The sequence below is a fragment of the Zingiber officinale genome, chromosome 2B (assembly GCF_018446385.1).
Source record: "Zingiber officinale cultivar Zhangliang chromosome 2B, Zo_v1.1, whole genome shotgun sequence".
NCBI classification, from domain to species: Eukaryota; Viridiplantae; Streptophyta; class Magnoliopsida; order Zingiberales; family Zingiberaceae; genus Zingiber; species Zingiber officinale.
The window spans coordinates 151,068,459-151,089,391 of record NC_055989.1 but is presented as its reverse complement, the minus strand read 5'-3'; the positions used below and the strand labels follow the sequence as shown (position 1 = coordinate 151,089,391).

Below are 20,933 nucleotides of genomic sequence, written 5' to 3'. Positions count from 1 at the left end.
CGTGAGTATTTAAAATTTTTAATCTTGAACACTATAACTTAAGAGAGATGTCTGAAACTTAGAAGAAAAATCTTATTGGATCAAATATATTATAACTCAATTCATAAATCCTAAAATATTAGACCCTAAATACATAAAATATACTCCAAAAATAAAAAAATATTCTAATTGAATCGGGCTCCTAGATTCATCCAAGCGCCCTTAGATTTAACCAAAAGCCCCTTGATTCAATCTAGATACCTTGGATATATATATATATATATAGCCCTTAGATTTAACCAAAAGCCCCTTGATTCAATCTAGATACCTTGGATCCATATATATATATATATATATATATATATATATATATATATATATATATATATATATATATATATATATATAAAGAAATTTTAGCTTGCGGTGCGATTCTTGCGATTTTGCTGCGGTACTTGCCACGTCAACGAGAAAACACAAAAAAAAATCAACGCTTCTCTCCTCTTTCTCTTCTCTGATCGGCCTGATCGGTCCCCCAGACCGATCAGGAGAGGCCCAGACCGATCAGGTGGGAGCCTGATCGGTCCAGGCCTAGATTTCTTCGCAGACGTGGCAAGTACCGCAGTAAAACCGTAAGAATCGCACCGCAGGCTAAAATTTTTCTCTCTCTATATATATATATATTGGCTTTCTTGTGCCTGTGTGGCAAAAGACATATATATATATATATATATATATATATATATTTATATTTTGGCTTTCTTTTGCCTGTGTGGCTGTCTTTTGCGTGTGTGGATGACATGATCGTTTGATTAAATAATTTCCACTATTATTTAAATAAAATAATGAATATTCCAGCTCAACTATATCTTTCTAATTGATGTAAATGACCTCATTTGCACATAAAAGCTTATCCAATTAACTCTACACATCGATATCATTGATTATTCAATGAGTTTATAAACTCTTTTGTCGATAAAGTCTAAAGTCATTATCAATTTATAGATTAATCATAGCCCACCATCAAAATCCAAAGGTGATAAACTTAAGTAATTGTCTTGCAACTCAATGCTTTGGTAGATATCGAACATAATCGAGGCGTAAGAGGCTTTGGCTTTGTTCCTAGAATTAGTATATATTTTGGGACCTATTTTTGCAAATGGTCAAGTATTTTGAAAAATCTAAGGACCAATTCGATCTTCTACAACTGGCCTCTATCGTCAGCCCAAATTATAAAATCCAGCCCATTTGCTGGCCGTATATCGATCAATTTTAATTCTTCCATAGAAGCTTTCATTGATAGAGTTCATGACACTGAATCACACCGATCCCTTTTCCCGCCGACAGCGGCGGCGATGGCAGCGGAGGCGATGGAAGCTACGGCGAATTCACTCGTTCTTTCTCTCACGACTACTGCCCCACGGTCAGTTCTCAAACTATCGACAATGATGTTTGGTCTTTGCTTCATTTGCTAGCTGCTTCCGTCTAATGCGCCTGGGCGAGATCGATAGATGGGTGGATCTTTGAGGCGTGTGATCCACTTTTCCTAGATTTGCATCCTGATCGGTTAGTATTTGGATCTATTGATTCAATTTCTTATTGTTTATTGAAAAATACCTGGCGAATTTTGGGGATCATGAAACCTCTTTAGGTATTTGTACGACTGGTTGCGTCTTAGAGTCGGGTATTATCGTTTCTGTATGTCCTAGATTTTCTGACTCCTTTAGAGCATTGTAGGGATTTAGCAAACTCACCATGAATGCTTACAATTAGATTAGTTGGTTTATTGGAAAAATGGATTATTAGCAATTGCATAAGATTTTTTTCCCCCTCTTTTCTTTTTACGGTGCAAGCATTTGCATACAACTTAGCATATTTTTCCAGATCTCGCCACTGCTACCCAGGAACTATTGGATATTTGGATATGAACACACATTTTATTCAAAACAGAGTTTCTATCCCTTTTCTTCTATTTATTCAAAGTTTATTTTTCACTATACAATGTCATCGGTATATGAAATTTGATTCTGGTGTTACATAGCACTGAAGAAGTGTTACGGGATCTGGATATATATTAAAATAAGCTATGGACGTTGCACTATAGAATTAAATGGGCTTGATTGCTACGCTAGGGACTATTGACAATCTTGATATATATGAACTCAGATTTTTTTTTCCTCTGACTCTAAGGGTATTTGGTTGATGGATTTAGGAACGAGGGAATGAAATGATAGTAAAAAATAATGTTTGGATGGTAGATTTGAAAATGACAATTTAAAAATAATTTTTAGATTAATGGAAATCAATCAAACTTATATAATTAGGTGGGTTTTATTTCCATTCTCATTTCCATTCCACCTTACTATCAAACTTATATCTATTTACTATCAAACCTATATCCATAGTCATTCCCATCATTTAACCAAACGCCACTTAAATTTTCATCCTTTTTCTTTTTTTTCTATTAGTTATTGTATATGCGTTATATGTGTAATATAATATATAAATATGTATAAATTAGTATCTTAGACTAATAAATTTGACTTGGTAAGGATGTTAGTATTCAAGCCCATAAATACGATGCTCAAGAACCCAACAATTTGACTTTCTCATACAAAATTAATTTAATTTTTTATATCATATATTAAATTGATAAAAATAAATATTATACTAATCAAAAATCAAGAAAAGTATGCTTTCGAGATATTTATAAAAACTTATTTATTCTTTTCAATTCTATGATATGAGAATAACTAAAATCATAATAATACATATTTTTTATATATAAAAACAACTCATGAAAATTACTAATAAATATTAAAATTATTTTTAAAAAACTATTAACATAATTTTATTTTATACTTCATCAAAATTAATCAGAGTCTACCTTCTTAATAAAATAGTAAAATATTAACGTTTTTTTTTCACTGTACCATAATTGGTCTGTGAAATTTAATTCTGGTGTATCAAGTGATTTTTGATACAAACTAAAACGAGGATTAGGTTGAAATGTGTCGCCTTCCAATTCTTACTAGCTGTATCACAAGAGCAGATAAGGTGGCCGAATTCGGGAGTATTTTGTGTGAAGAAGCTGTCATATAAGCAGCACACGTGGAGCAAAGGGAAGGAGAGGGAGAAGAGGTGGGAATTGGAGAAACACTTGGTGAGAAAACTCCCATAACTTCCACCCTATCTTCTCCCATCTCCTGCAACCAGTAAGGTGGCTCGATCTCCAAATTTGCTTCATCAACTTTGATCGACTTTTGCAGCTATATCAACTACTGCTATTGCTCGATCAATCTCCACACTCACTTAATTGACCTCGATTGGCCTCTAGCATCACTGAACTTCCACCCTACTTGATCAATTTCCACCTCTTGGTCGACCTTTGTTCATTTTTGCAGTGCTCACCTAGTTCCGGGCGGAAGAGTCTGGGGCCAAAATTCTTGAGCCCAAGAAAACCCGTGTGCCTTGAAATCTGAATTCTTCTATGGAATCACTTTCTCGTGGGCAAATAGACCCTATGCTCCATATTGGCATCAGCAAATCATTTCATAGTTGATGGAAAGAAATCTTGAAATAGGCTGACCTCCTATAGCATAATTTGTTATTCGTATAAGAAATAGATATATGGTTGATTCAATCTAACAATTAAGATTTTCTTTGCTTTATCTAGCAAGTCATAACTTTGATAAAATGGATGATAATGGCAAAAGTAAAAGAAAAACATTATATAATCAAACATTTTGTTAGGTGATACCGTATCAAAAAATGATGGCCTATTTTTAGTAAATATGAAGCTTTAAATTAGTAAAACATAGGATTAAGTCATGATTGCTAAGATTGAAATCCAACCTAATGGAACATAGGATGTATTAGGCTCATGAGCTATCCAGCCAGTGTTTTCAAAATTGGACTGGTTCGGCTGGTTGAAACAGGAATTAGTCTACCATCATGATGTAGTTGATTATTTAATTATTCAATTTATTATTATATTTTCTATCATTATCAAACTCATAAAATATTTTTATAACCATAAATTATGTCTATAGGATCATTTCTCAAGTAAACCAGTTTGACCAATAGAACTAACCACTTGGCAATGTTTAGTCTGATATTTTAGAACTGTGGAACCAGCCCATTTTCAATTTGTTTGAGATCTGAATGCCTATTTTGGATGGTAGAATTTTAGATTCTGGATCACAATCTTGACGACTTTGCACCTTTTACACTTTAAACAACCTCTGTTCCTTAACTATATATATCTATATATGAAAATCAGCTTCTCTAATATTTGTTCCCCATGTTTCAGTGGGCCAAGTATGTCAAGTCATTGCAGACTCTAGTGACTGTCCCAGGTCTCACAGTGGTTTCCCTAGCACTGCATCTCCAATTATGCTGTTCTTTTTGCCATATTTCCATGGCGGAAACAAAGTAGTACATGTATTTTTCGTTTGCTCTATTCCTTGCCATTTTATGCTTAATTCTTTTTCTATAAAAAAATTACTGATTTGAGCTGGTCCCAGGAACAGTCCACAGCACACATGTCAGTAGCAGTAGGAAGCTTTTCATTTGTTCTTTTCCCTTTCTCGATTTGATTCATGTTACCTGTTGGAGAAAACATTGCTGGTTAGAATGGTGTTCTTAGAACTTTTTTCCTTTCCTGTTCTCCACTATAATTTGCTTGGCTGCCTGCTAGTTCATGAACCTCCTCTGTAGTTTCTACTTTGCACCAGTTGTGTCCTGGCTTTTTCTTATTGGTTTATTCTAGTCAAGTAGCTACATGACAGTGAATTGTAGCGTGATCCTTCCGTTCCTGCTCTGGCATTGATCTAACTTTCTTAACTTGATCATTTGGCCTCAAGTGGCATACTGTATGGGGATACTGTGTCATATGTTGGTGCTCTTGTTTTTTTGTTCTCATAGGAGCCTTAGCGGTGTTCTTATCTATTTGGATCGGAAATGTGTTGTTCTAGTTCTAAAGTTAATGGTATCTTCTTCCAGCTATCAACAATGTTCTTAAAACTGAACTAGGTCCTTTGCTTGAGCCAGGGAAGTCCCTTCAATACGAGATTATCGGAGTCTGTTAATCCTAACTGGCCATTGACATATGACCAACTTTGCTGTTGAGTTCTTACATTGATTTTTTATTCTTCTCTGTTATTAAGGTATTTATTCAATCCCAGATTCTGATAATATTTTTTTTAAACCTTTATCCAAGTTTTAAAGTATCATTCCCTATCACTGGTATGTTGTCCTACACTTCACATGATTCAAAGTGTTTGAGGGAGCGCTCAAATAAGTTTTAATCCTATATGATTTCCTTTCACTTGTTCACCTCAAAATATATTTCAAGAAAACCGTAGCTTTCCATTTGGAAAGCAGAAATAGGTTTCACAGCTTTCATCCATAATAATGTTTCTTATAATATTATTATTATTTTCATATTTGTTCGTTCATATTAACAGGGACAGCAATGGTTGTGAACAATGAAATAGTATTATTCTAGGGTTGGGGAATGAAAACAACCTGCTGCTTTGTCCAAATTCATATTTGGAACATGCAGTAATAGGATTGCTCATCCCAACGTGCCAACCATTCATTAAGAATGAGAATATTTCCTATTCCAGTGAGTCTTTTGTGTGGCCATTTGACGTTTGCTATTACGTCCCTTTAGTCTTAAAAAACCACTTTCGTTACCTCTTTTAAAACTTAGAAACCATTCTTCCTTCTTTTCTACTCTAAATTATCGGTTTAAATTGCACGTGGTTCTCGCCACCAGTGTTAGTTATGAATCATTCTCTAGTGTTAGAGATATTTATGCTGAAAAATTTAGATGCATGCAGCCAAGGGAGAGAGTCAGGAAGGATGGCCGTCATTGTTGGCACGGCATGGTCCCCGGCCGGCGGATGTGCAGCGGAGTCTCTCCGGTGGGGCCTCGGTGTCGCAACGCCATGAAAATCAACGGTACGATCTGCTTGCTCAGTAGATATTTCTTACGCTGAAATGCTTACCCAGTAAATCTATAAAATATAAAAGTAAATTTCAATTCTTTTGTCTAGATTCTGTAGGGATAAAAATTTAGAGTGATTCACCCTAAAGCCGATAAGCAACTGCATCATCTTTAATGTCTCGTAAAAATTAAAAAAAACTCACCGCCAGTCCATTGTATTGATATAAAAATTAAAGAAGGTTAGGGTTTTTATTTTTGTGCCCATCTTTTTCATGAGTGGCAACTTGAGCTCTGCGTCCTGAGCTCGATCCACCGTATCCAGAAGGATAATTCCAGCCGTCAATTGGAATAAATGCGAGCCGAATGAGTCGCCGTCATGTAGATGTAGTCGGTGGTCCGGCAGCCACTACTCTTGTGCTCACCTTGTCGTTTATCTACTTCCGGCTCTCGTTGTGCTGGTCCTCGGCTTCGCTCAGCCGTCAGATATTTCCACGCTTTCTCCTATTTCTTTTGGCCGATGTCCACATTTCTCTTAACCCATATTTTATTTATAATCCAGATTTGATTCTTACCATCTGATTAATTTTGAAGCGAATCCTACAAAAAAAGTTTTCAATTGATCATTAGAAAAAAAGTGTCTCCCAGATACCGGTCCCATGGATATGAAGAGAGGTACATACAAATATACATGTCATAGGCACATGATGGAATAAATCCTTGACCCCTGATCATTATGATAGAATTGTCATGCACTCACCGTGTACGTTATGCCCAGGGACTCGATTGGTCATTAGAAAACTCATATGGATCATGACTGATTATCTAACGTTAACATATAATGTATTAAATTCTAACTTTTATTTAGGAACACATCTCACCATTTATTATAGCACCATGCCCTTGAATCCTACTCCTAGATTAATTTATATAGCACTAGTTAGACTCATAGAAATTTTTTTTATGAATCATAAAGGTAAATTAAAAAGTACTTATAACGAGTGATCTTTTAGTCTAGTATTTTTAGATCAATTGTTCAAAGAAAAATTTATCTATTAATTTACTAAACTTGAGATTCAATTTAAATATTTGGGAACTAAATGTTGAATATAAGTTAATGGAAAAGAACTATATGCTTCATTGTAAATGAGACTTTAGTCTTATATTAAGTGTTTTAAGATAATTTTATTGGTTTATATTATATTATAAGCATGATATTTATGAATAAATGTATGGGAGAAATTCTCTCACACGTGGACCCACAAGGAATGCAAATTTAGGATTAAATTGTACTTGAATCTTTTTATTTACCTAAACGAATAAATTAATATTTTATTATTGAATCTTTTTATTTGCTGCTCAAATGTAACGAATGTCGAATCAGAAAAAATTTATCTAAATAAATGAATTAACATTTTACCATTTGAATTTTTTATTTATTGTTTAAATATAACGAATGCATTAATCCATAATTAATTGAGAATATGTATCCGTTGATTTAAAATGATCACTATTGATGACGGAATGATTAGAGGCAATGAATAATCATTACTTAATGATTCAATGCATTGAAAGCATGAAACTCCTACAAAAGAATCACGACTTTGAGAGCAGATGATGTAAGATGTCTATCGTAACTACTGGAGAAGGATAGAATCTTTTTAAAATAACAGCATCAAACACAAATCTAAGTATCTTCCTTCTAGTGTTTCGGCAAATATCTCAACCTCCTATCTCAGCGAACTCTTCCTGACAATTTATAGTTATCTAAGTAATTTATTCGTCACTGTATGAGAGTCTAAGACTATTTCACCAAATAAATTAAAATTAAATTTTAATTTTAAGTCAGTAATTTGCCTTCCATCTGCGATAACAAGATTGCTTAACACTAAATAGACGTGAAGCCGTGGCACCACAATTTTTTTTTTCTTTCTAGAAGATGCACCACATTTCTTAATTCAACACAACGTTGGCGTGCTCAATTGGGTGGCGTGCGATTTAACTGCCCTCCAGCGCATGGCCACCCGTGCTCTTGACGCGGACCCGCCCGCATACGTTCACGTCCTTCACGTGGAGGGCATGGGCCCTACCGACGACACGTGACCACGCGTTGACGCCTCACCGTTCCCAACCACGAGTATGGAGATCACGTGACCTCACCCCCGCCGTTAGCAGTCAATGAATCTAAAAAATAAAGATTTTTTCTCTCTCTCTCTCTCTGATTTACTACACGCGTATAAATTGACGGTGCGAGAGTGCCAGTGGCGGTGCGGGATAAATCCCGTGGCACCGTTTCCTTTCATCTTCTCCTCGGATCGAGTTTTCGATTCGTGGATTAAGGCGCGGATCCATGGCGGTTCAGGTCGCAGGCACCTCCCTGCAGTGGTCGCAGCTGCTGCCTGCATCCCCGGCTCCCTCCGCCAAGCGAATGGTCTTCTCCTCGCCCTTCCTCGCCGCCGGAACCGGCAAGCTCTCTCGAGCGGAGCTTCCGAGAAGACGACGGAAGGAGGAGCAAGCCCTGCGGTGCGCCTGCAGCGCGAGGGCCCAGCACTTCGAAGACGACGAGGAGCTCGATCGGAGGATCGAGGAATTGGCGTTCGACCTCCAGCGGCGGATGGGAGACGGCTCGTCGGCTACCTCGTCGTCCTTTTTTAGCCCCGATTCGGAGCGTTCTTCTGTGTCCTCGAAGCCGGACTGGCTCCCCCTCCGGCTGGATCCGCCGGACTGGTCCGGACAGATGGTGCCGACGAGCGTGGAGATGAACGCCAAGAGCGTGGATCTGCCGCTGTCGCTGCGGATCATCAAGCGGCGGAAGCGGTGGGAGGAAGGGTGGCTCCGGGAGGCGGGCGAGATGGCGTGCTGCTCCGTGAAGCGGGCCTTCTCGTCGATGGTGTTTATGATCCGCGAGCTGCATAGCTACACGCTCCGGTTGCGGGGCGACCTCTTCCGCGAGGACCTCCGGGAGATCCTCGCGCGCGTGCACCTCGAAATGAATTCCTCCTTCGTCTGGCTCTTCCAGCACATCTTCTCCGGCACGCCGACCCTCATGGTCTCCCTCATGCTCCTCCTCGCCAATTTCACCGCCTACTCCATGAGCCACCTCGACGCCGCCGCCGCCATGGCGACGCCCAATCCGCTGGTCGCGGTGGAGAGTCATCGACAGAGCCAACCCGACCGCTCCGTCATCATCAAGTCGTCCTCATCTACTGGGCGAACTGCTTCCGTCGGAGGCAGCGGCGCGGGCGGAGGGAAGACGAAGCCGGTGGCCGGCGCCACGGGCGACGAGCGGTCGGGTGATGGATCTTCCATCTCACGGGCTCCGAGCACCGGAAACAGAAAAGGGGAAACCAGGGCCGCGGCAGAGGAGGAAGCGAGGGTTTGGAAAGCGATCCTCGAGGAGGCATCGAGGTTGCAAGCGGCCACAAGAGACGCGGCGCTCATGGATCGCGACACACTCTGGCAGCTCGTGTCGCCGGTGACGGCCGAGCTAGCACCCGACGTCGAGTACCCGGAGTACCTCCTCACCGAGATCATGTACCAAGAGACCCTCGTTCGGGAGCCGGAGAACCCGCTTCTCCTGGCCAACTTCGCTCAGTTCCTCTTCCTCGTCCTCCGCGACCTCAACAGGGCGGAACACTACTTCAAGAGGGCGGCGGCGTCGAAGCCGGCGGACGCCGACGCGCTGAGCCGATACGCGAACTTCCTTTGGCTGGCAAAGAAGGACCTGGAGGCCGCGGAGGAGACCTACTTGGAAGCCATCTCCGCTGATCCGAGCAACACCTTCCACGCCGCCAACTACGCCCACTTCTTGTGGAACACCGGCGGCGAGGACACTTGCTTTCCCCTCGACGACGACGACGATAGCGAGGCCCACTAGTCACCACCTCCAGCGGCAGCCAAATCTCCGGCGAACCAAAAAAAATCTTGGCCTGCTTCACGAGATCTGCCATCTCGATGAGTAGAACAATAAAATTTCGCAAATTGCGCTTCTGAATACGATCACCTCTACTGTTCATCGTTTTTTTTTAAAAAAAAAAACTCTGTTCTTGGGATCAGAAGCTTCGTTATCGATCCGATCGATCAAACTTCTTCCCAGGCACGTACTTTTCTCAGATTAAGACCTCTTTGCTTCGTCCCAAAGCTAAATAACAGTGGCCACTCTCTTAGATCGTTCAAGTCCTCTCTTCTCATCCTCAAGGCAATTCATTCTCTACCTACACCACAAGAATTCTTCAATGCTCTAATTTGAAGCCTCCAATTTATGTCCGCTTGAATTATAAATTATCATTCCTTCTTAAATTTGCTTAAAGACCACGAGTAAACAAATGAATAAGACAGAGAAAAAAAAGGAAGGTTCAATTATCTTCATCCACTCCATGAATTAAATATATTTATTTGACTTTAATAGTTTTTTTATAAGTTGATTTTAATTAAAATTAAATTGGCATCAAAATGCATAAAACTACTATCTCACTTGGAATCTGTCTACTTGTGCACTGACAAACCAGAGGGGTATCCCTTTGGATCCCATTAGATTCCAACTGTCTTCCCGTTATTTAATATATTTTTTTGTTTTTTAAAATAATTTTTCTATCAATATAAGCCTCCACAAACGAAGTTCATTTTTAAAATAATTCAAATCTACCTCTACTGAATTATTGTTGAATTTATTAAGACTTGCTGTTTCTGTAATTCCAACAGTAAAATTCCATTCTATTAACAAGTAGCAACAATTGGATGATTGTGATATTTAGATTTGAAATGAATTTATTTGAATATGGGTGGAGGTTGATAAAAATAGGTTAATTTGTTTATGAATAGATTATTATTATTAGTTTTAGTATTTTTAAATTAGTTAGTTGGAGATGAATTTATTAAATGCGATAAATTCATTGCATGTATCCTATTTTTTACAAGAGGTTGTTTTTAAGATTCGAACTCATGACCTTTTTGTTAATCAATATAGATAATGAATATTTTTTTATAATTCAGATATTTAGTTTTTCGAACCGATTAATTCTGGAGGTAATCGATTTGGTCACATGAAAATTTTCTATCGACCACTAGGATAAATCAAAAAGTAATTATAGAGTTCCATCTAAGCTGTCAGTGTTTTTTAAATTGTCACCCCATTAGTGCATCATAACTGAAATTTAAATGTTTGATTAATCATTTGTAAGATTTAATAGTCCCGGATAATAATGAATAAATTGAACAAACTAAACAGGTTGATCAATGAGATCAACTGATCATGCAAATTAGATGAATCTGGAAATTAAAAAAATAGTTTACATAATAATATTCTATTTTTATAAAATTTGGATCTAAATATACCAATTTAAAGGAAGCATTTGTTGTTCTATTTCAGGAAGGAAATTAATGTTAAGACTGTTTCGTTTACTTCATGCCAGTCCATGTATATAAATGTGAACTCTTTGAGGCATTTTGACAAGCAGTTAACATGCTTCTCCTCTGGTCGTCCTCTCATTCCCCTCCTTACCGAGGAATTTCTACCCCTCTCTCCAAATCCCACGACTCATGGACGACGTCTACTCTTCCTCCAGGCAACCGGCGCCGCCACCCGCTCTCCCTGGTCCGCCTCTCTGGGCCGGCGGATGCCCATGGAGGCAGACGGATGGAGGACGAAGAGGGGTACCCCTCTTTATTGTGAAAAAACTTAGTTTTATTTTTGGTTTATGATACGATTGTGAGATCATTAGCTTTGCAGGATGCCCCAATCGCTGTTCGTGGAGCGATACCAAGACGGCACTGCAAAGCGGTTTTCTCAATTATCTAAACATTAGCTATTTCGCTCTTCCATTATTCAAGTTTTTAAGCAAATAATGCTTGGATATTTTCGTTTTGCAATCTTCCCAACTTGAAACCTTGGATTGAAAACATTTTTGTACTTGCTGGATGCTGTCCAAGTAACGGCTCGTGAAGGGTGGTTTAATATGTTGCATATCCTAGACAAAAATAATTTTCCACAAGTTGTTCGTATGGCACAAGTTGAAGTAAAGCAAAAAATGAACTTGAAGTTTATTCTCGTCTTTCATTGCCATTTGATCTACTTGCCTAAAACCTTTGTGAACTAGCCTTCATTTGGAGCCTGTAACCTAATATTTTTTCTCAACTAATATATTTTTCTTGTAAATTTCTGTTTACTGTACCCCCAACTAATTATGATGTTATTTTACTAATATGAATAAATGTATGTATGCATTGACATGACTTGACTAGAATAGAATTTACATTAGCTATACCACATTGGTCTTTTAAGGTCTCCAGTCCATAGAGCAGCATCTTTAGAGACGTGCTAGGACACAAATCCATATGTTAGACTTTTGGCTTCACATTATTTTGATCTGCAACATAGACAGGATTGTAAAAGGAAAAATAGTTTTTGTTTTTTTTTTCGTTTGAAAGGTTGATTATCCATTTGGTGTAAAAAACATAGGTTACTGGTACTCTTTGTCACTATAGTTCATATCTAAGTGTCTATTGTATCAGTTGGTAAATCATTCATGTATCTTTTACAACATCATGAAGAAAATTAAATGGTTTTTTTTTTTAAAAAACCATTTGGACCATAGCTCTGAAGCAGTAATTTTTTGTGATGAATATGCATCCTTGCCAAATAGAGATAAAAACAAGATTTTTTTTCATAGTTTACTTTTATACCCAGCGTTTTGTGACTTGAGTTTACATTTCTATGGACACTAGTCTCTTAAGGACTTCAGTCCATAGAACACCATCTTTAGAGATTTTCTTGGATACTTAAATCCATGTAATGAACTTATGGCTTTGATTTAAATACTTTGATTTGGAACTTGACAGGTACATTTTGGATCATGACTCACAAACAGTAACATTTTGTGATGAATATACATCCTTGACCACTAGAGATCAAGAACAAGAAAACTTTTTGCAGTTTTCTTTGGTACCAAGTGCTTTAAAGGATTTTATATTGCCAACAGGATATCCGGGTAAGCAGTAGACTTTCCTTATCACTATTTACTTGTTTATCATTTTATCGGTGAAGATCCTTTACTACTTTAGTCTCATTGTTAATTTCTCTACTTTTATCCAATTATACAATATCTGTGTATTCTAGTTATCTGGTTCCTTATGCCTCTAATTTCACTCTAATTCCCATGTTATGGTCGAACATGAGAATTCATTTTTGAGTCCTGCAATCTTACTTTTTCTTCACTTCCTCTCTCTTTTCTACCATTTCATGTCCTTAATAAAAAAAAATGTGTTTGGGTAGGCAAAATCTTCTTATTGTTGTCTCATTGCTTCCCTATGATCAAAATGCATACATTTAAAAACTTGTTAACCAAGTGATCCTGATTCTTAAACACAAGCTTATGTGGTACTCAAACTCAATGGTTTTTTTCTATGATACATTGCTAAAAATATTAAACCTATTGATAGGCAAGCTATAATTACATATCCTAAGATGGTAGGACATGTTGAAAGATGACCGATAGCTTCTATGAATAACAAGTTGAATCAATTGGAGTTGAATGTGTAATGCGTAGAGGATGACCATACAAACTTGATATAATTAAAAGTAATTTCAAAATTTGAATTATTAAAGATATATCACATTGAGTTTATAGTGGGATTAGATCCATTTTACTAAACCCAAATTATTGCCCATACATCTCTAAGTGTCTTGGATGTTTAATTTTCTTACTTAATATGCATGAATGGAAATTCAACCAAGTTACTAAAGGAAAAAGGTGGTTGAAAGTTGAAACAATTTCTCTTTCTTACATTTTTTTCTATGGTTGATTCATAAAATCTCTTGTTTCTCAATCTTTTAGGTGAATAAATTTTCTTACAATCCCAATTTAGTCGGTCAGAGAGTATGAGCTAATCAAACAGTGATGTTTGCACTATTTTAAATTGATTTAACAATTTCAATGTACGAGGATCATCATTCACTAGTAATTAATCATTATCAACCCTGAGTTACCATGTTGTTGTTTTCCTCTTATGCAATATGGTGTTCCATGCTTTCATCTGTGATTATATTTCCAAGTTAATGATACTTTTTAATGCTTTTTTCTTGGATAAACCTCCAGGTTCAGTTTCAGATGATTATCTAGACTACATGCTATGGCAATTTCCTACCAATATAACAGGATGGATCTGTCATGCATTGGTTACTTCAAGTTTGTTGAAGGTTTTTTAATTTCCATCACATGCAAATTCATTTCTTGAATTTGATCAAATATATATGGACAATCAAATGCATGAATCTTCAGTGTGGGATTGGAGACTGGAAACACGATCAAATGCATGAAACTTCACTGTAGGATTGGAGACTTGAAACTCACATTGGTGGGAACCTTTACCATGGCATATTCCAGAAGATATGTAAAGCAAATTATAGTTGCCAAAGTATTATCAAAGAATTGGTTAGCATTCGGGTGAAAAGAATGGTTTTCCAAAGACTCCTAGCATCATGTTGATAGATTAGAATTTGTTTTTTGAAGTCAATGGTGATATAACATCATATAGTTCTACGATGGTCAACCATTTCTTGATTTAAAAAACTTTTGCAAAGATCAATTGTTGAAGACAATTTTTTTTTCTGTTTATTCTATGATAATGGAAGTACGGTATTTTTCTACTCTTAAAAAAGGAAGAAAAGTATTTGATGTATGAATAAGATCTGTTATCCTACTGTCAAGAGCTTACCAAGATGTTTCATGCATTTATGTGTGACTGCCAATAGACAAGTTTGAAAGCAATCTCCATTTCACAATTTACTTGTTTACTATGCTTGCTGTATATAACGTGCACTACATTGGCATGACAATACAGTAACGCTGCTAAGCACATCAGTGTGCAGATTAATACATAGTAAAGCAATGCAAACCTTAAAGAATAATCAGCACTTCTTTTGCATCATAAATCACAGACATTTTACCTTATTAGTATGTGATCATGCCTTCATTTTCAACTAATTGCTCTTTTTTATTATCCTTTCAGGCTGTTGGTTTAGGCTCTTTTTCAGGAGCTCCTATTGCTGCTTCTGCTGCTGCAATAAGGCAATCCATGGGTTTTTTTTCATTACTTAGTGAATTCTTTCTTTCACCCAAATTTGATTATTATTTTATTTGTACATGAAACTTCATCGTTGTCCAATATTTTGCAAAAATTGACATCAAGTTGTATAGTTTAGCTTTGATGCAGAAAGTGTCCATGTTTTAGTTTCATATGATGAGCCTAGCTTGTAACAAATCTACTAAAGGATTTTTGATGGACAATCAGGGAAGTTGGTCATATGTTATTCATATGGCAAGTAAAGTTGATCTGGTACCACATGGTATCTTCTTCCTCCGTGTGATGGCTGGATCAATCTGCCTCCCATATTTAGCTGACCAATGAAATATGACAATCCCCTTATAGTCAGAGAACTACTCTGACACTTTCTCTTATGTTTGACTCTTCTGTTTTTCTGATGAGATCATTTGTGTCTAACCTACTACAATATCATCAATCTACTGTGTCACATATTTAAGATTACTATATCCAATTGGATTAGCTGCACCATTATGCTTTTTTGTACTATCTTGATGAAGATGTGAAGTGAGGTGTTTGCTTTCATGGATAGAGTTCATCAAGTACCCTTGCATTGATGTTTGCTCTATTGCATAGAGTTGACAAAGTACTCTTGCATTGGTTATTTCTTCTGTGAATTGACAGTTTTATAGCTGCTGAGTCCCAAAACTTGATACAATTTTTTCCATCATCAATCTTCTTTAATGAGTTGACTATTGTCTTTCTCAGATGGGTGTCAAAAGATGGTCTAGGAGCTATTGGACGACTTTTTATTGGTAAAGGAAGAAAATAGGAGAACATGTATGCAAATACTTGTATTTTCTCAACTAACATTACTTCAGGTGGACGCTTGGGGAATATTTTTGATGACGATCCAAAGCGGTGGCGGATGTATGCAGATTTCATTGGAAGTGCTGGAAGGTATTTCTAGAAAAATATCTAAAAACAAACTACTAATCATTGTTTATTAACATGCTAATTTCCATGCAGCATTTTTGAGTTAAGCACACAACTATGTCCTGCTTATTTTCTCCCCCTTGCAGCTTCAGGCAACCTTGCTAAGGTATTATAGAAATGAGACAATTGCACTTCTTGTCACTGATTATGCAGTTTCTGGATTCTACATGTGCATAGCTGTGCATTATCCTATCCTAAAATTGATTTGCTATTCAGTTACTTGCAGAGCGATAGAAATGTTATCAAGAGGTTTCATGTAGCTCTGTGAGATCATGAAAGGGTGGAGTGAAGCCATTTTCTGTTTTAGGCAATCTTAATTGTTAAGACATTTTACAATAATCAGATCCATATTTTAGCAGGAACTTGTTTCTACACACGACTCATTTGAAACTGAACCCTATTCCTTTCTCAAAATGTAAACTTAAAACAATTCATCCAGATCCACACCAAGATAATTTGATTGGATAATTGCATATTGAGTAGATCCTGATTTCTTCAGTAAACTCGGACTCCATCCAGTATGGCTCAGATGTTAGTTAGACACTAACTCGTTAAAACTTAAAGACTATAATTTAAAGCTCTTCTGAATGTCAAAAAATTTACTTGTCCTGGATTTGTATAGGATGGGAGTTTTTGCTCAGACCTGTTTTATGGGCAAAGGTTTATACATGATGCTATTGATTTTCTGCTCAGTTATGTACTCTGAAAACCAAATCTTTCCATACTAGTATGAGTACTTTGATAGTCTTTTAGGTTATGGATCTATTGCCTACTAAATGATCTCTACAAAAACAAATGCAATTAGTATTCAAAAAGAATAATTTTATGTTAAATAGGATATTCTGATTTCTGAATTACTTGTAGGAAAGGTTCATATGAATCTCACCCAATGCTTAGATAATTAATAAATCTTGTATCTTGAAATTCATCAAAATATACAAATTGAAATGCTTTCTCTATGCTATTTGAAGGAATTAATTTGGATATCTTAACCAGGCTGTAGCAAGAGGGCTGAAAGATCCGTCATTTCGTGTAATCCAAAATCATTTCGCTATCTCTGCTAATCTCGGAGAGGTTGCAGCCAAGGTATTCATTTTTGTATGACTAATAATAAAAAAAAATGATCCCTTTTTCTTGTTTATGCTCCAGGCAAGTGATATCCTATCTGCACTGGCATTGTGTGTGTATATATATATATATATATATATATAAGAGTCGGAATCAATTTCAGGCTTAAATTTTCCTCTTTCTTTCAATTACATATGGATGAATTAAGAACTCCTGTCTTATTCTCATATGTTTCCTGGATTCTTATCTCGATATTTTGTTAATGCAAAATTCAGTCTCAAGAAAAACTAGGATTCTAAGATTGTTCTCCATTTTTTTTTAAAAATAAATTATTTTAGTAATACTAGGTCAACTTCTATCTTTAGAGTTAGTTCAACCTAATTTCAGGCACGACTCATGACTATGATATTTCTATGCTGTATTTGACTTTTAATACACTGACAATTAATCAAGCTAACTATTGATTTACATTTACCATTGAGGAAGAGAGTTTACATTTAACTATATTTTGGAAAATCATCAGTGGAAGTCACTTTTGCTTGCTTATTGTGTTTAGGAGGAAGTTTGGGAAGTAGCAGCTCAGCTTATTGGACTTGCAATTGGTATACTGATCCTGGTAACTAACTAATTTGATTTTGGCCCATGTAGTTTCATAATTTTCTCTTTTGACTCCTATAATTATGGGCCAAAATGGAATTTTATGTTTAGGTTATCTTCTTAAACATTTTTTTGAATTTCCTTTTCATTAAATTTAATTGTTTATTTTTTTTGGGCACAACCAAATTCAGGAAATGCCTGGGATACAAACATCATTCTTCATGCTGATTTTGACATGGTTGAGCATTCGGCTTCTTCACCTTTGTCTACGCTTTCAATCACTCTCTGTACTGAAGTTTCAGACAGTAAGGCCACATCTATAGATTTTCAGACTGCCATTGTCTTTAGCTTTAAATATTCCACACACTGTAATGTGATTTTTTGTCCTTGCATCTTAGGGTATCATTTGATTCTTTCTGATTTGCATTTCTTGGCAGATAAATTTGAAACGAGCTCGGATGCTTGTAAGATCACATGTTCTAAACCATATAGTTCCTGGTATAGCTGAACACTCCACCATTGTAATCAGTGTCTAATTTACAACTGTCTAGCCTTTGAAAACTTCTTCAGTGGCAAATAGGGTATGCTGCTTGCAACAAGGAAGAGAATTTTCTATCATGGGAAAGATTCTTGCAGCCTAAAATTATTTTCGGCGTGTCCATGCAGAGAATGATTGGCAAAGATTGCTCCAGTCATATGGTATTTTGCTCAAATTTGGCAATTGCTATTAAGTTCATTGTAGTTTACTCTTTGTAATTTTTTTTTTCTTTACTCTCAGCATCATTTAAATTAGTTAAACTCTCTACATTCTACAGCCTTTTTGATTAAATACCATTACATGAGTAACATTTTATAAAATTATTCAACTACATTTAGCATATATAACATGAAGCACATGCTAATGTAAGACTGATGAAACTAATATTATCCAATTTGAAACATTGAGTTTCCAAATCTTCATGGTGTGTGCTAATGTAAGTCTTATGGAGAAAATTTCATGTTTTGCGCACTAGATTGAATAACTTGCAAAAGACGTACATCCTCATCAACTTGCAGTTCCTTATATCACTTGAAACAGGTGAGGGCGCTTCTGAAGTTATACTCAAAAGAGCATTACGTTCTGTATATGCAACAACAAGAAGCAGGGGAACACACCTTCTTAATCACATTCAAGGTTGTTTTGTAGTAGGAATTGCTACCATCCTTGATATATGCTATTTGTTGAAGAACTTACCATTTTATCTGAATCAAATCCACCTTAGGTTGGAGCTACTCGCCTATTGGTCTTGAGAAGTCTATGGCAGGTATATTGGCTCCACAAGCATCAAGATAAAACTTCAAATCATATCTTCTCCTTGCTTGAAGAGAGCCTCTTGGAACTGGAAGACGGATTTACTGACTTCCTCGGGCAGTTGAAAGAAGCTGGATGGAATGAGAATCAAATCACTCTCAAGGTTCCAGAAGAACTCCTTTTCGATGAATCAGAATGCCTCAAACTTTCCTCATCATAAGTAGATCTGTCCTAAATCTTTTTCAGGTAAAACCAATTTGATGTACCCTTTGTATATTGACTTCAAATTGAGTCGTTGGTATTTTCTGCAACTCACAGTGTCAAATTCTAATGATTAGTTGATACGAGGACAGACATACTTTTGCATTTCTAGCATATGATGAAAGAATCAAGCGACATTCAAACACCAATGAATATATCAAGGTTAGTTCTTCTCCTTCTGTTTTGGCTCACTTTTACCTCTCTATGAGGACGGTTGTGGTTCGTTCACTCGTAAGGAACTCCCTTCCTTCACCCTTTGCACCTTTCTTCCGCTTCTAGCCTCTGATGGTATTCTGTATATCCACTGCCTACCAGTTCAATGACATCGAGCGCCTTCTTATTATTATTGAAATTTTTTATGCAATTTGTTGTTATGCATAACTTCCCAATGCTCTTTCTCTACATAAAAATTCACATCTGGTAACGTTTATGAAATTTATCCGCATAACTTCCCAATGACTGCATCAAGAGTTATGTTTCTTGGCTTTTCCTTGTATCGAAAACTAAGGATACATAAATTTAGTACTTATTTCAATGTTATTTACAGTCTTTTTCATCATCTAAGGATAAAATCTATCATCCCGATCAACTTTTTAATGTGATTTTTCCAAGTTAGAAGACTAATCCGCTTCAAACAATGTCGATTTGCAGATCAAAGAAAGTATTAAAGAGATTCAAGGCACCAACAATTATATCACCATCAGATTCTGGAATGAGACATGTAAATTGACAGGCAAATTTCAAAACCTCATATCTCATTCCATATCTTCAAAACAATATTCCATGAACATTTTTATTATTTTATGTAATTTCTATGTTTCTGACAAAGGTTTATCAAAATATATTAAACATTGTTTCAAAATAGTTTTTCATGAAACACTTATCTTATTAGAAAAACAGTCATAAGGAATAATAAGATCAGAGTTTCAATTCAAATGAGATAATCCTCCAAAATATTTACTCTAGGTGAATAATATTAGGTATGAGATATGCCAATTGAGATATGAGTTGATATATTTACCTTAGACAAGCATTCCAAATTGAACTTGAATCCTTGTAATAGCAAGTCAAGTGGTTAATGGTAGTTTTTCGATATTGCAGGACTTTATTCTCTAAAATCATTTGAAGGCAATAGAGAGATAACATGATGAGTTATGGAGTTTTTGATGCCTTTGTGAGATATTAGCAAGAAATACTGCTTGATAGGGAACTTTAGGTGAGTTAGGTGGAACCCTTTTCTGTGTTGTTGAAGAAGCTAAATCCTTTGTTTAAGCAATGTGATGATAGAGAGATTAATGATTAAAATATTATCAAAATGTTTAATTTATCATCATTAAAAAAAAATAATGATTACAAAAATTAAAAAGCATTTTTATTTTTATTATCGAATGCCCCGTGTTAAAAAAACACTCTGTTTTAATTTTTCATTAAAAATGCTCTTTTTTTATTAGACTAATTTAACATTCTAGTTTTGGTTAAAATTATTTTAATTTAATCAAAACTATTTTAATATTATTTTAGTAGTTTATATTAAAATTACCATAATAAAATTATAATAATAGAATAAAAAAAATAGGATAGATGTTATTTGGGAAAAATGGAGTGTTTTTTTAATCATGCAGGATATTAGGTTTATTTTTTATGGAAAGGCGCTCCATTCCATCAGTCCCATTTAAAATGATACTGTCTTCAAACATATTATTTGATATTATTATTATTATTATCATTATTTTCATATGTATTAAATTTTAA

The 20,933-nt window shown here is 36.0% G+C and overlaps 2 protein-coding genes across 6 annotated transcripts; both read left to right on the top strand.

The window, feature by feature from the left end:
- The first annotated feature begins 1,274 nt into the window (after positions 1–1,274).
- LOC122047864 (protein root UVB sensitive 5-like) lies at positions 1,275–20,497 on the top strand. Of its 5 annotated transcripts, XM_042609376.1 has the most exons (18): positions 11,367–11,581; positions 11,658–11,708; positions 12,767–12,915; positions 14,023–14,123; positions 14,936–14,994; positions 15,737–15,783; positions 15,850–15,928; positions 15,998–16,070; positions 16,961–17,050; positions 17,589–17,648; positions 17,821–17,934; positions 18,067–18,127; positions 18,210–18,328; positions 18,708–18,803; positions 18,892–19,166; positions 19,259–19,343; positions 19,833–19,902; positions 20,283–20,497. In XM_042609376.1, the coding sequence occupies exons 1-15, from the start codon at positions 11,391–11,393 to the stop codon at positions 19,138–19,140; spliced, it is 1,539 nt and encodes a 512-aa protein (XP_042465310.1). In that variant the 5' UTR covers positions 11,367–11,390; the 3' UTR covers positions 19,141–19,166; positions 19,259–19,343; positions 19,833–19,902; positions 20,283–20,497. The 5 variants fall into 5 exon arrangements, with proteins under 5 accessions (XP_042465312.1, XP_042465314.1, XP_042465310.1 ...); XM_042609378.1 differs by lacking the exons at positions 11,367–11,581; positions 11,658–11,708; positions 20,283–20,497 and adding exons at positions 1,275–1,402; positions 5,826–5,946 and having other exon boundaries at positions 19,833–20,022; XM_042609377.1 differs by lacking the exon at positions 20,283–20,497 and having other exon boundaries at positions 19,239–19,343; positions 19,833–20,024.
- LOC122047866 lies at positions 8,194–9,998 on the top strand. Its single transcript, XM_042609381.1, has one exon. It carries the CDS (start codon positions 8,280–8,282, stop codon positions 9,804–9,806), a length of 1,527 nt encoding a protein of 508 aa, XP_042465315.1. The 5' UTR covers positions 8,194–8,279; the 3' UTR covers positions 9,807–9,998.
- Positions 20,498–20,933: the final 436 nt, after the last annotated feature.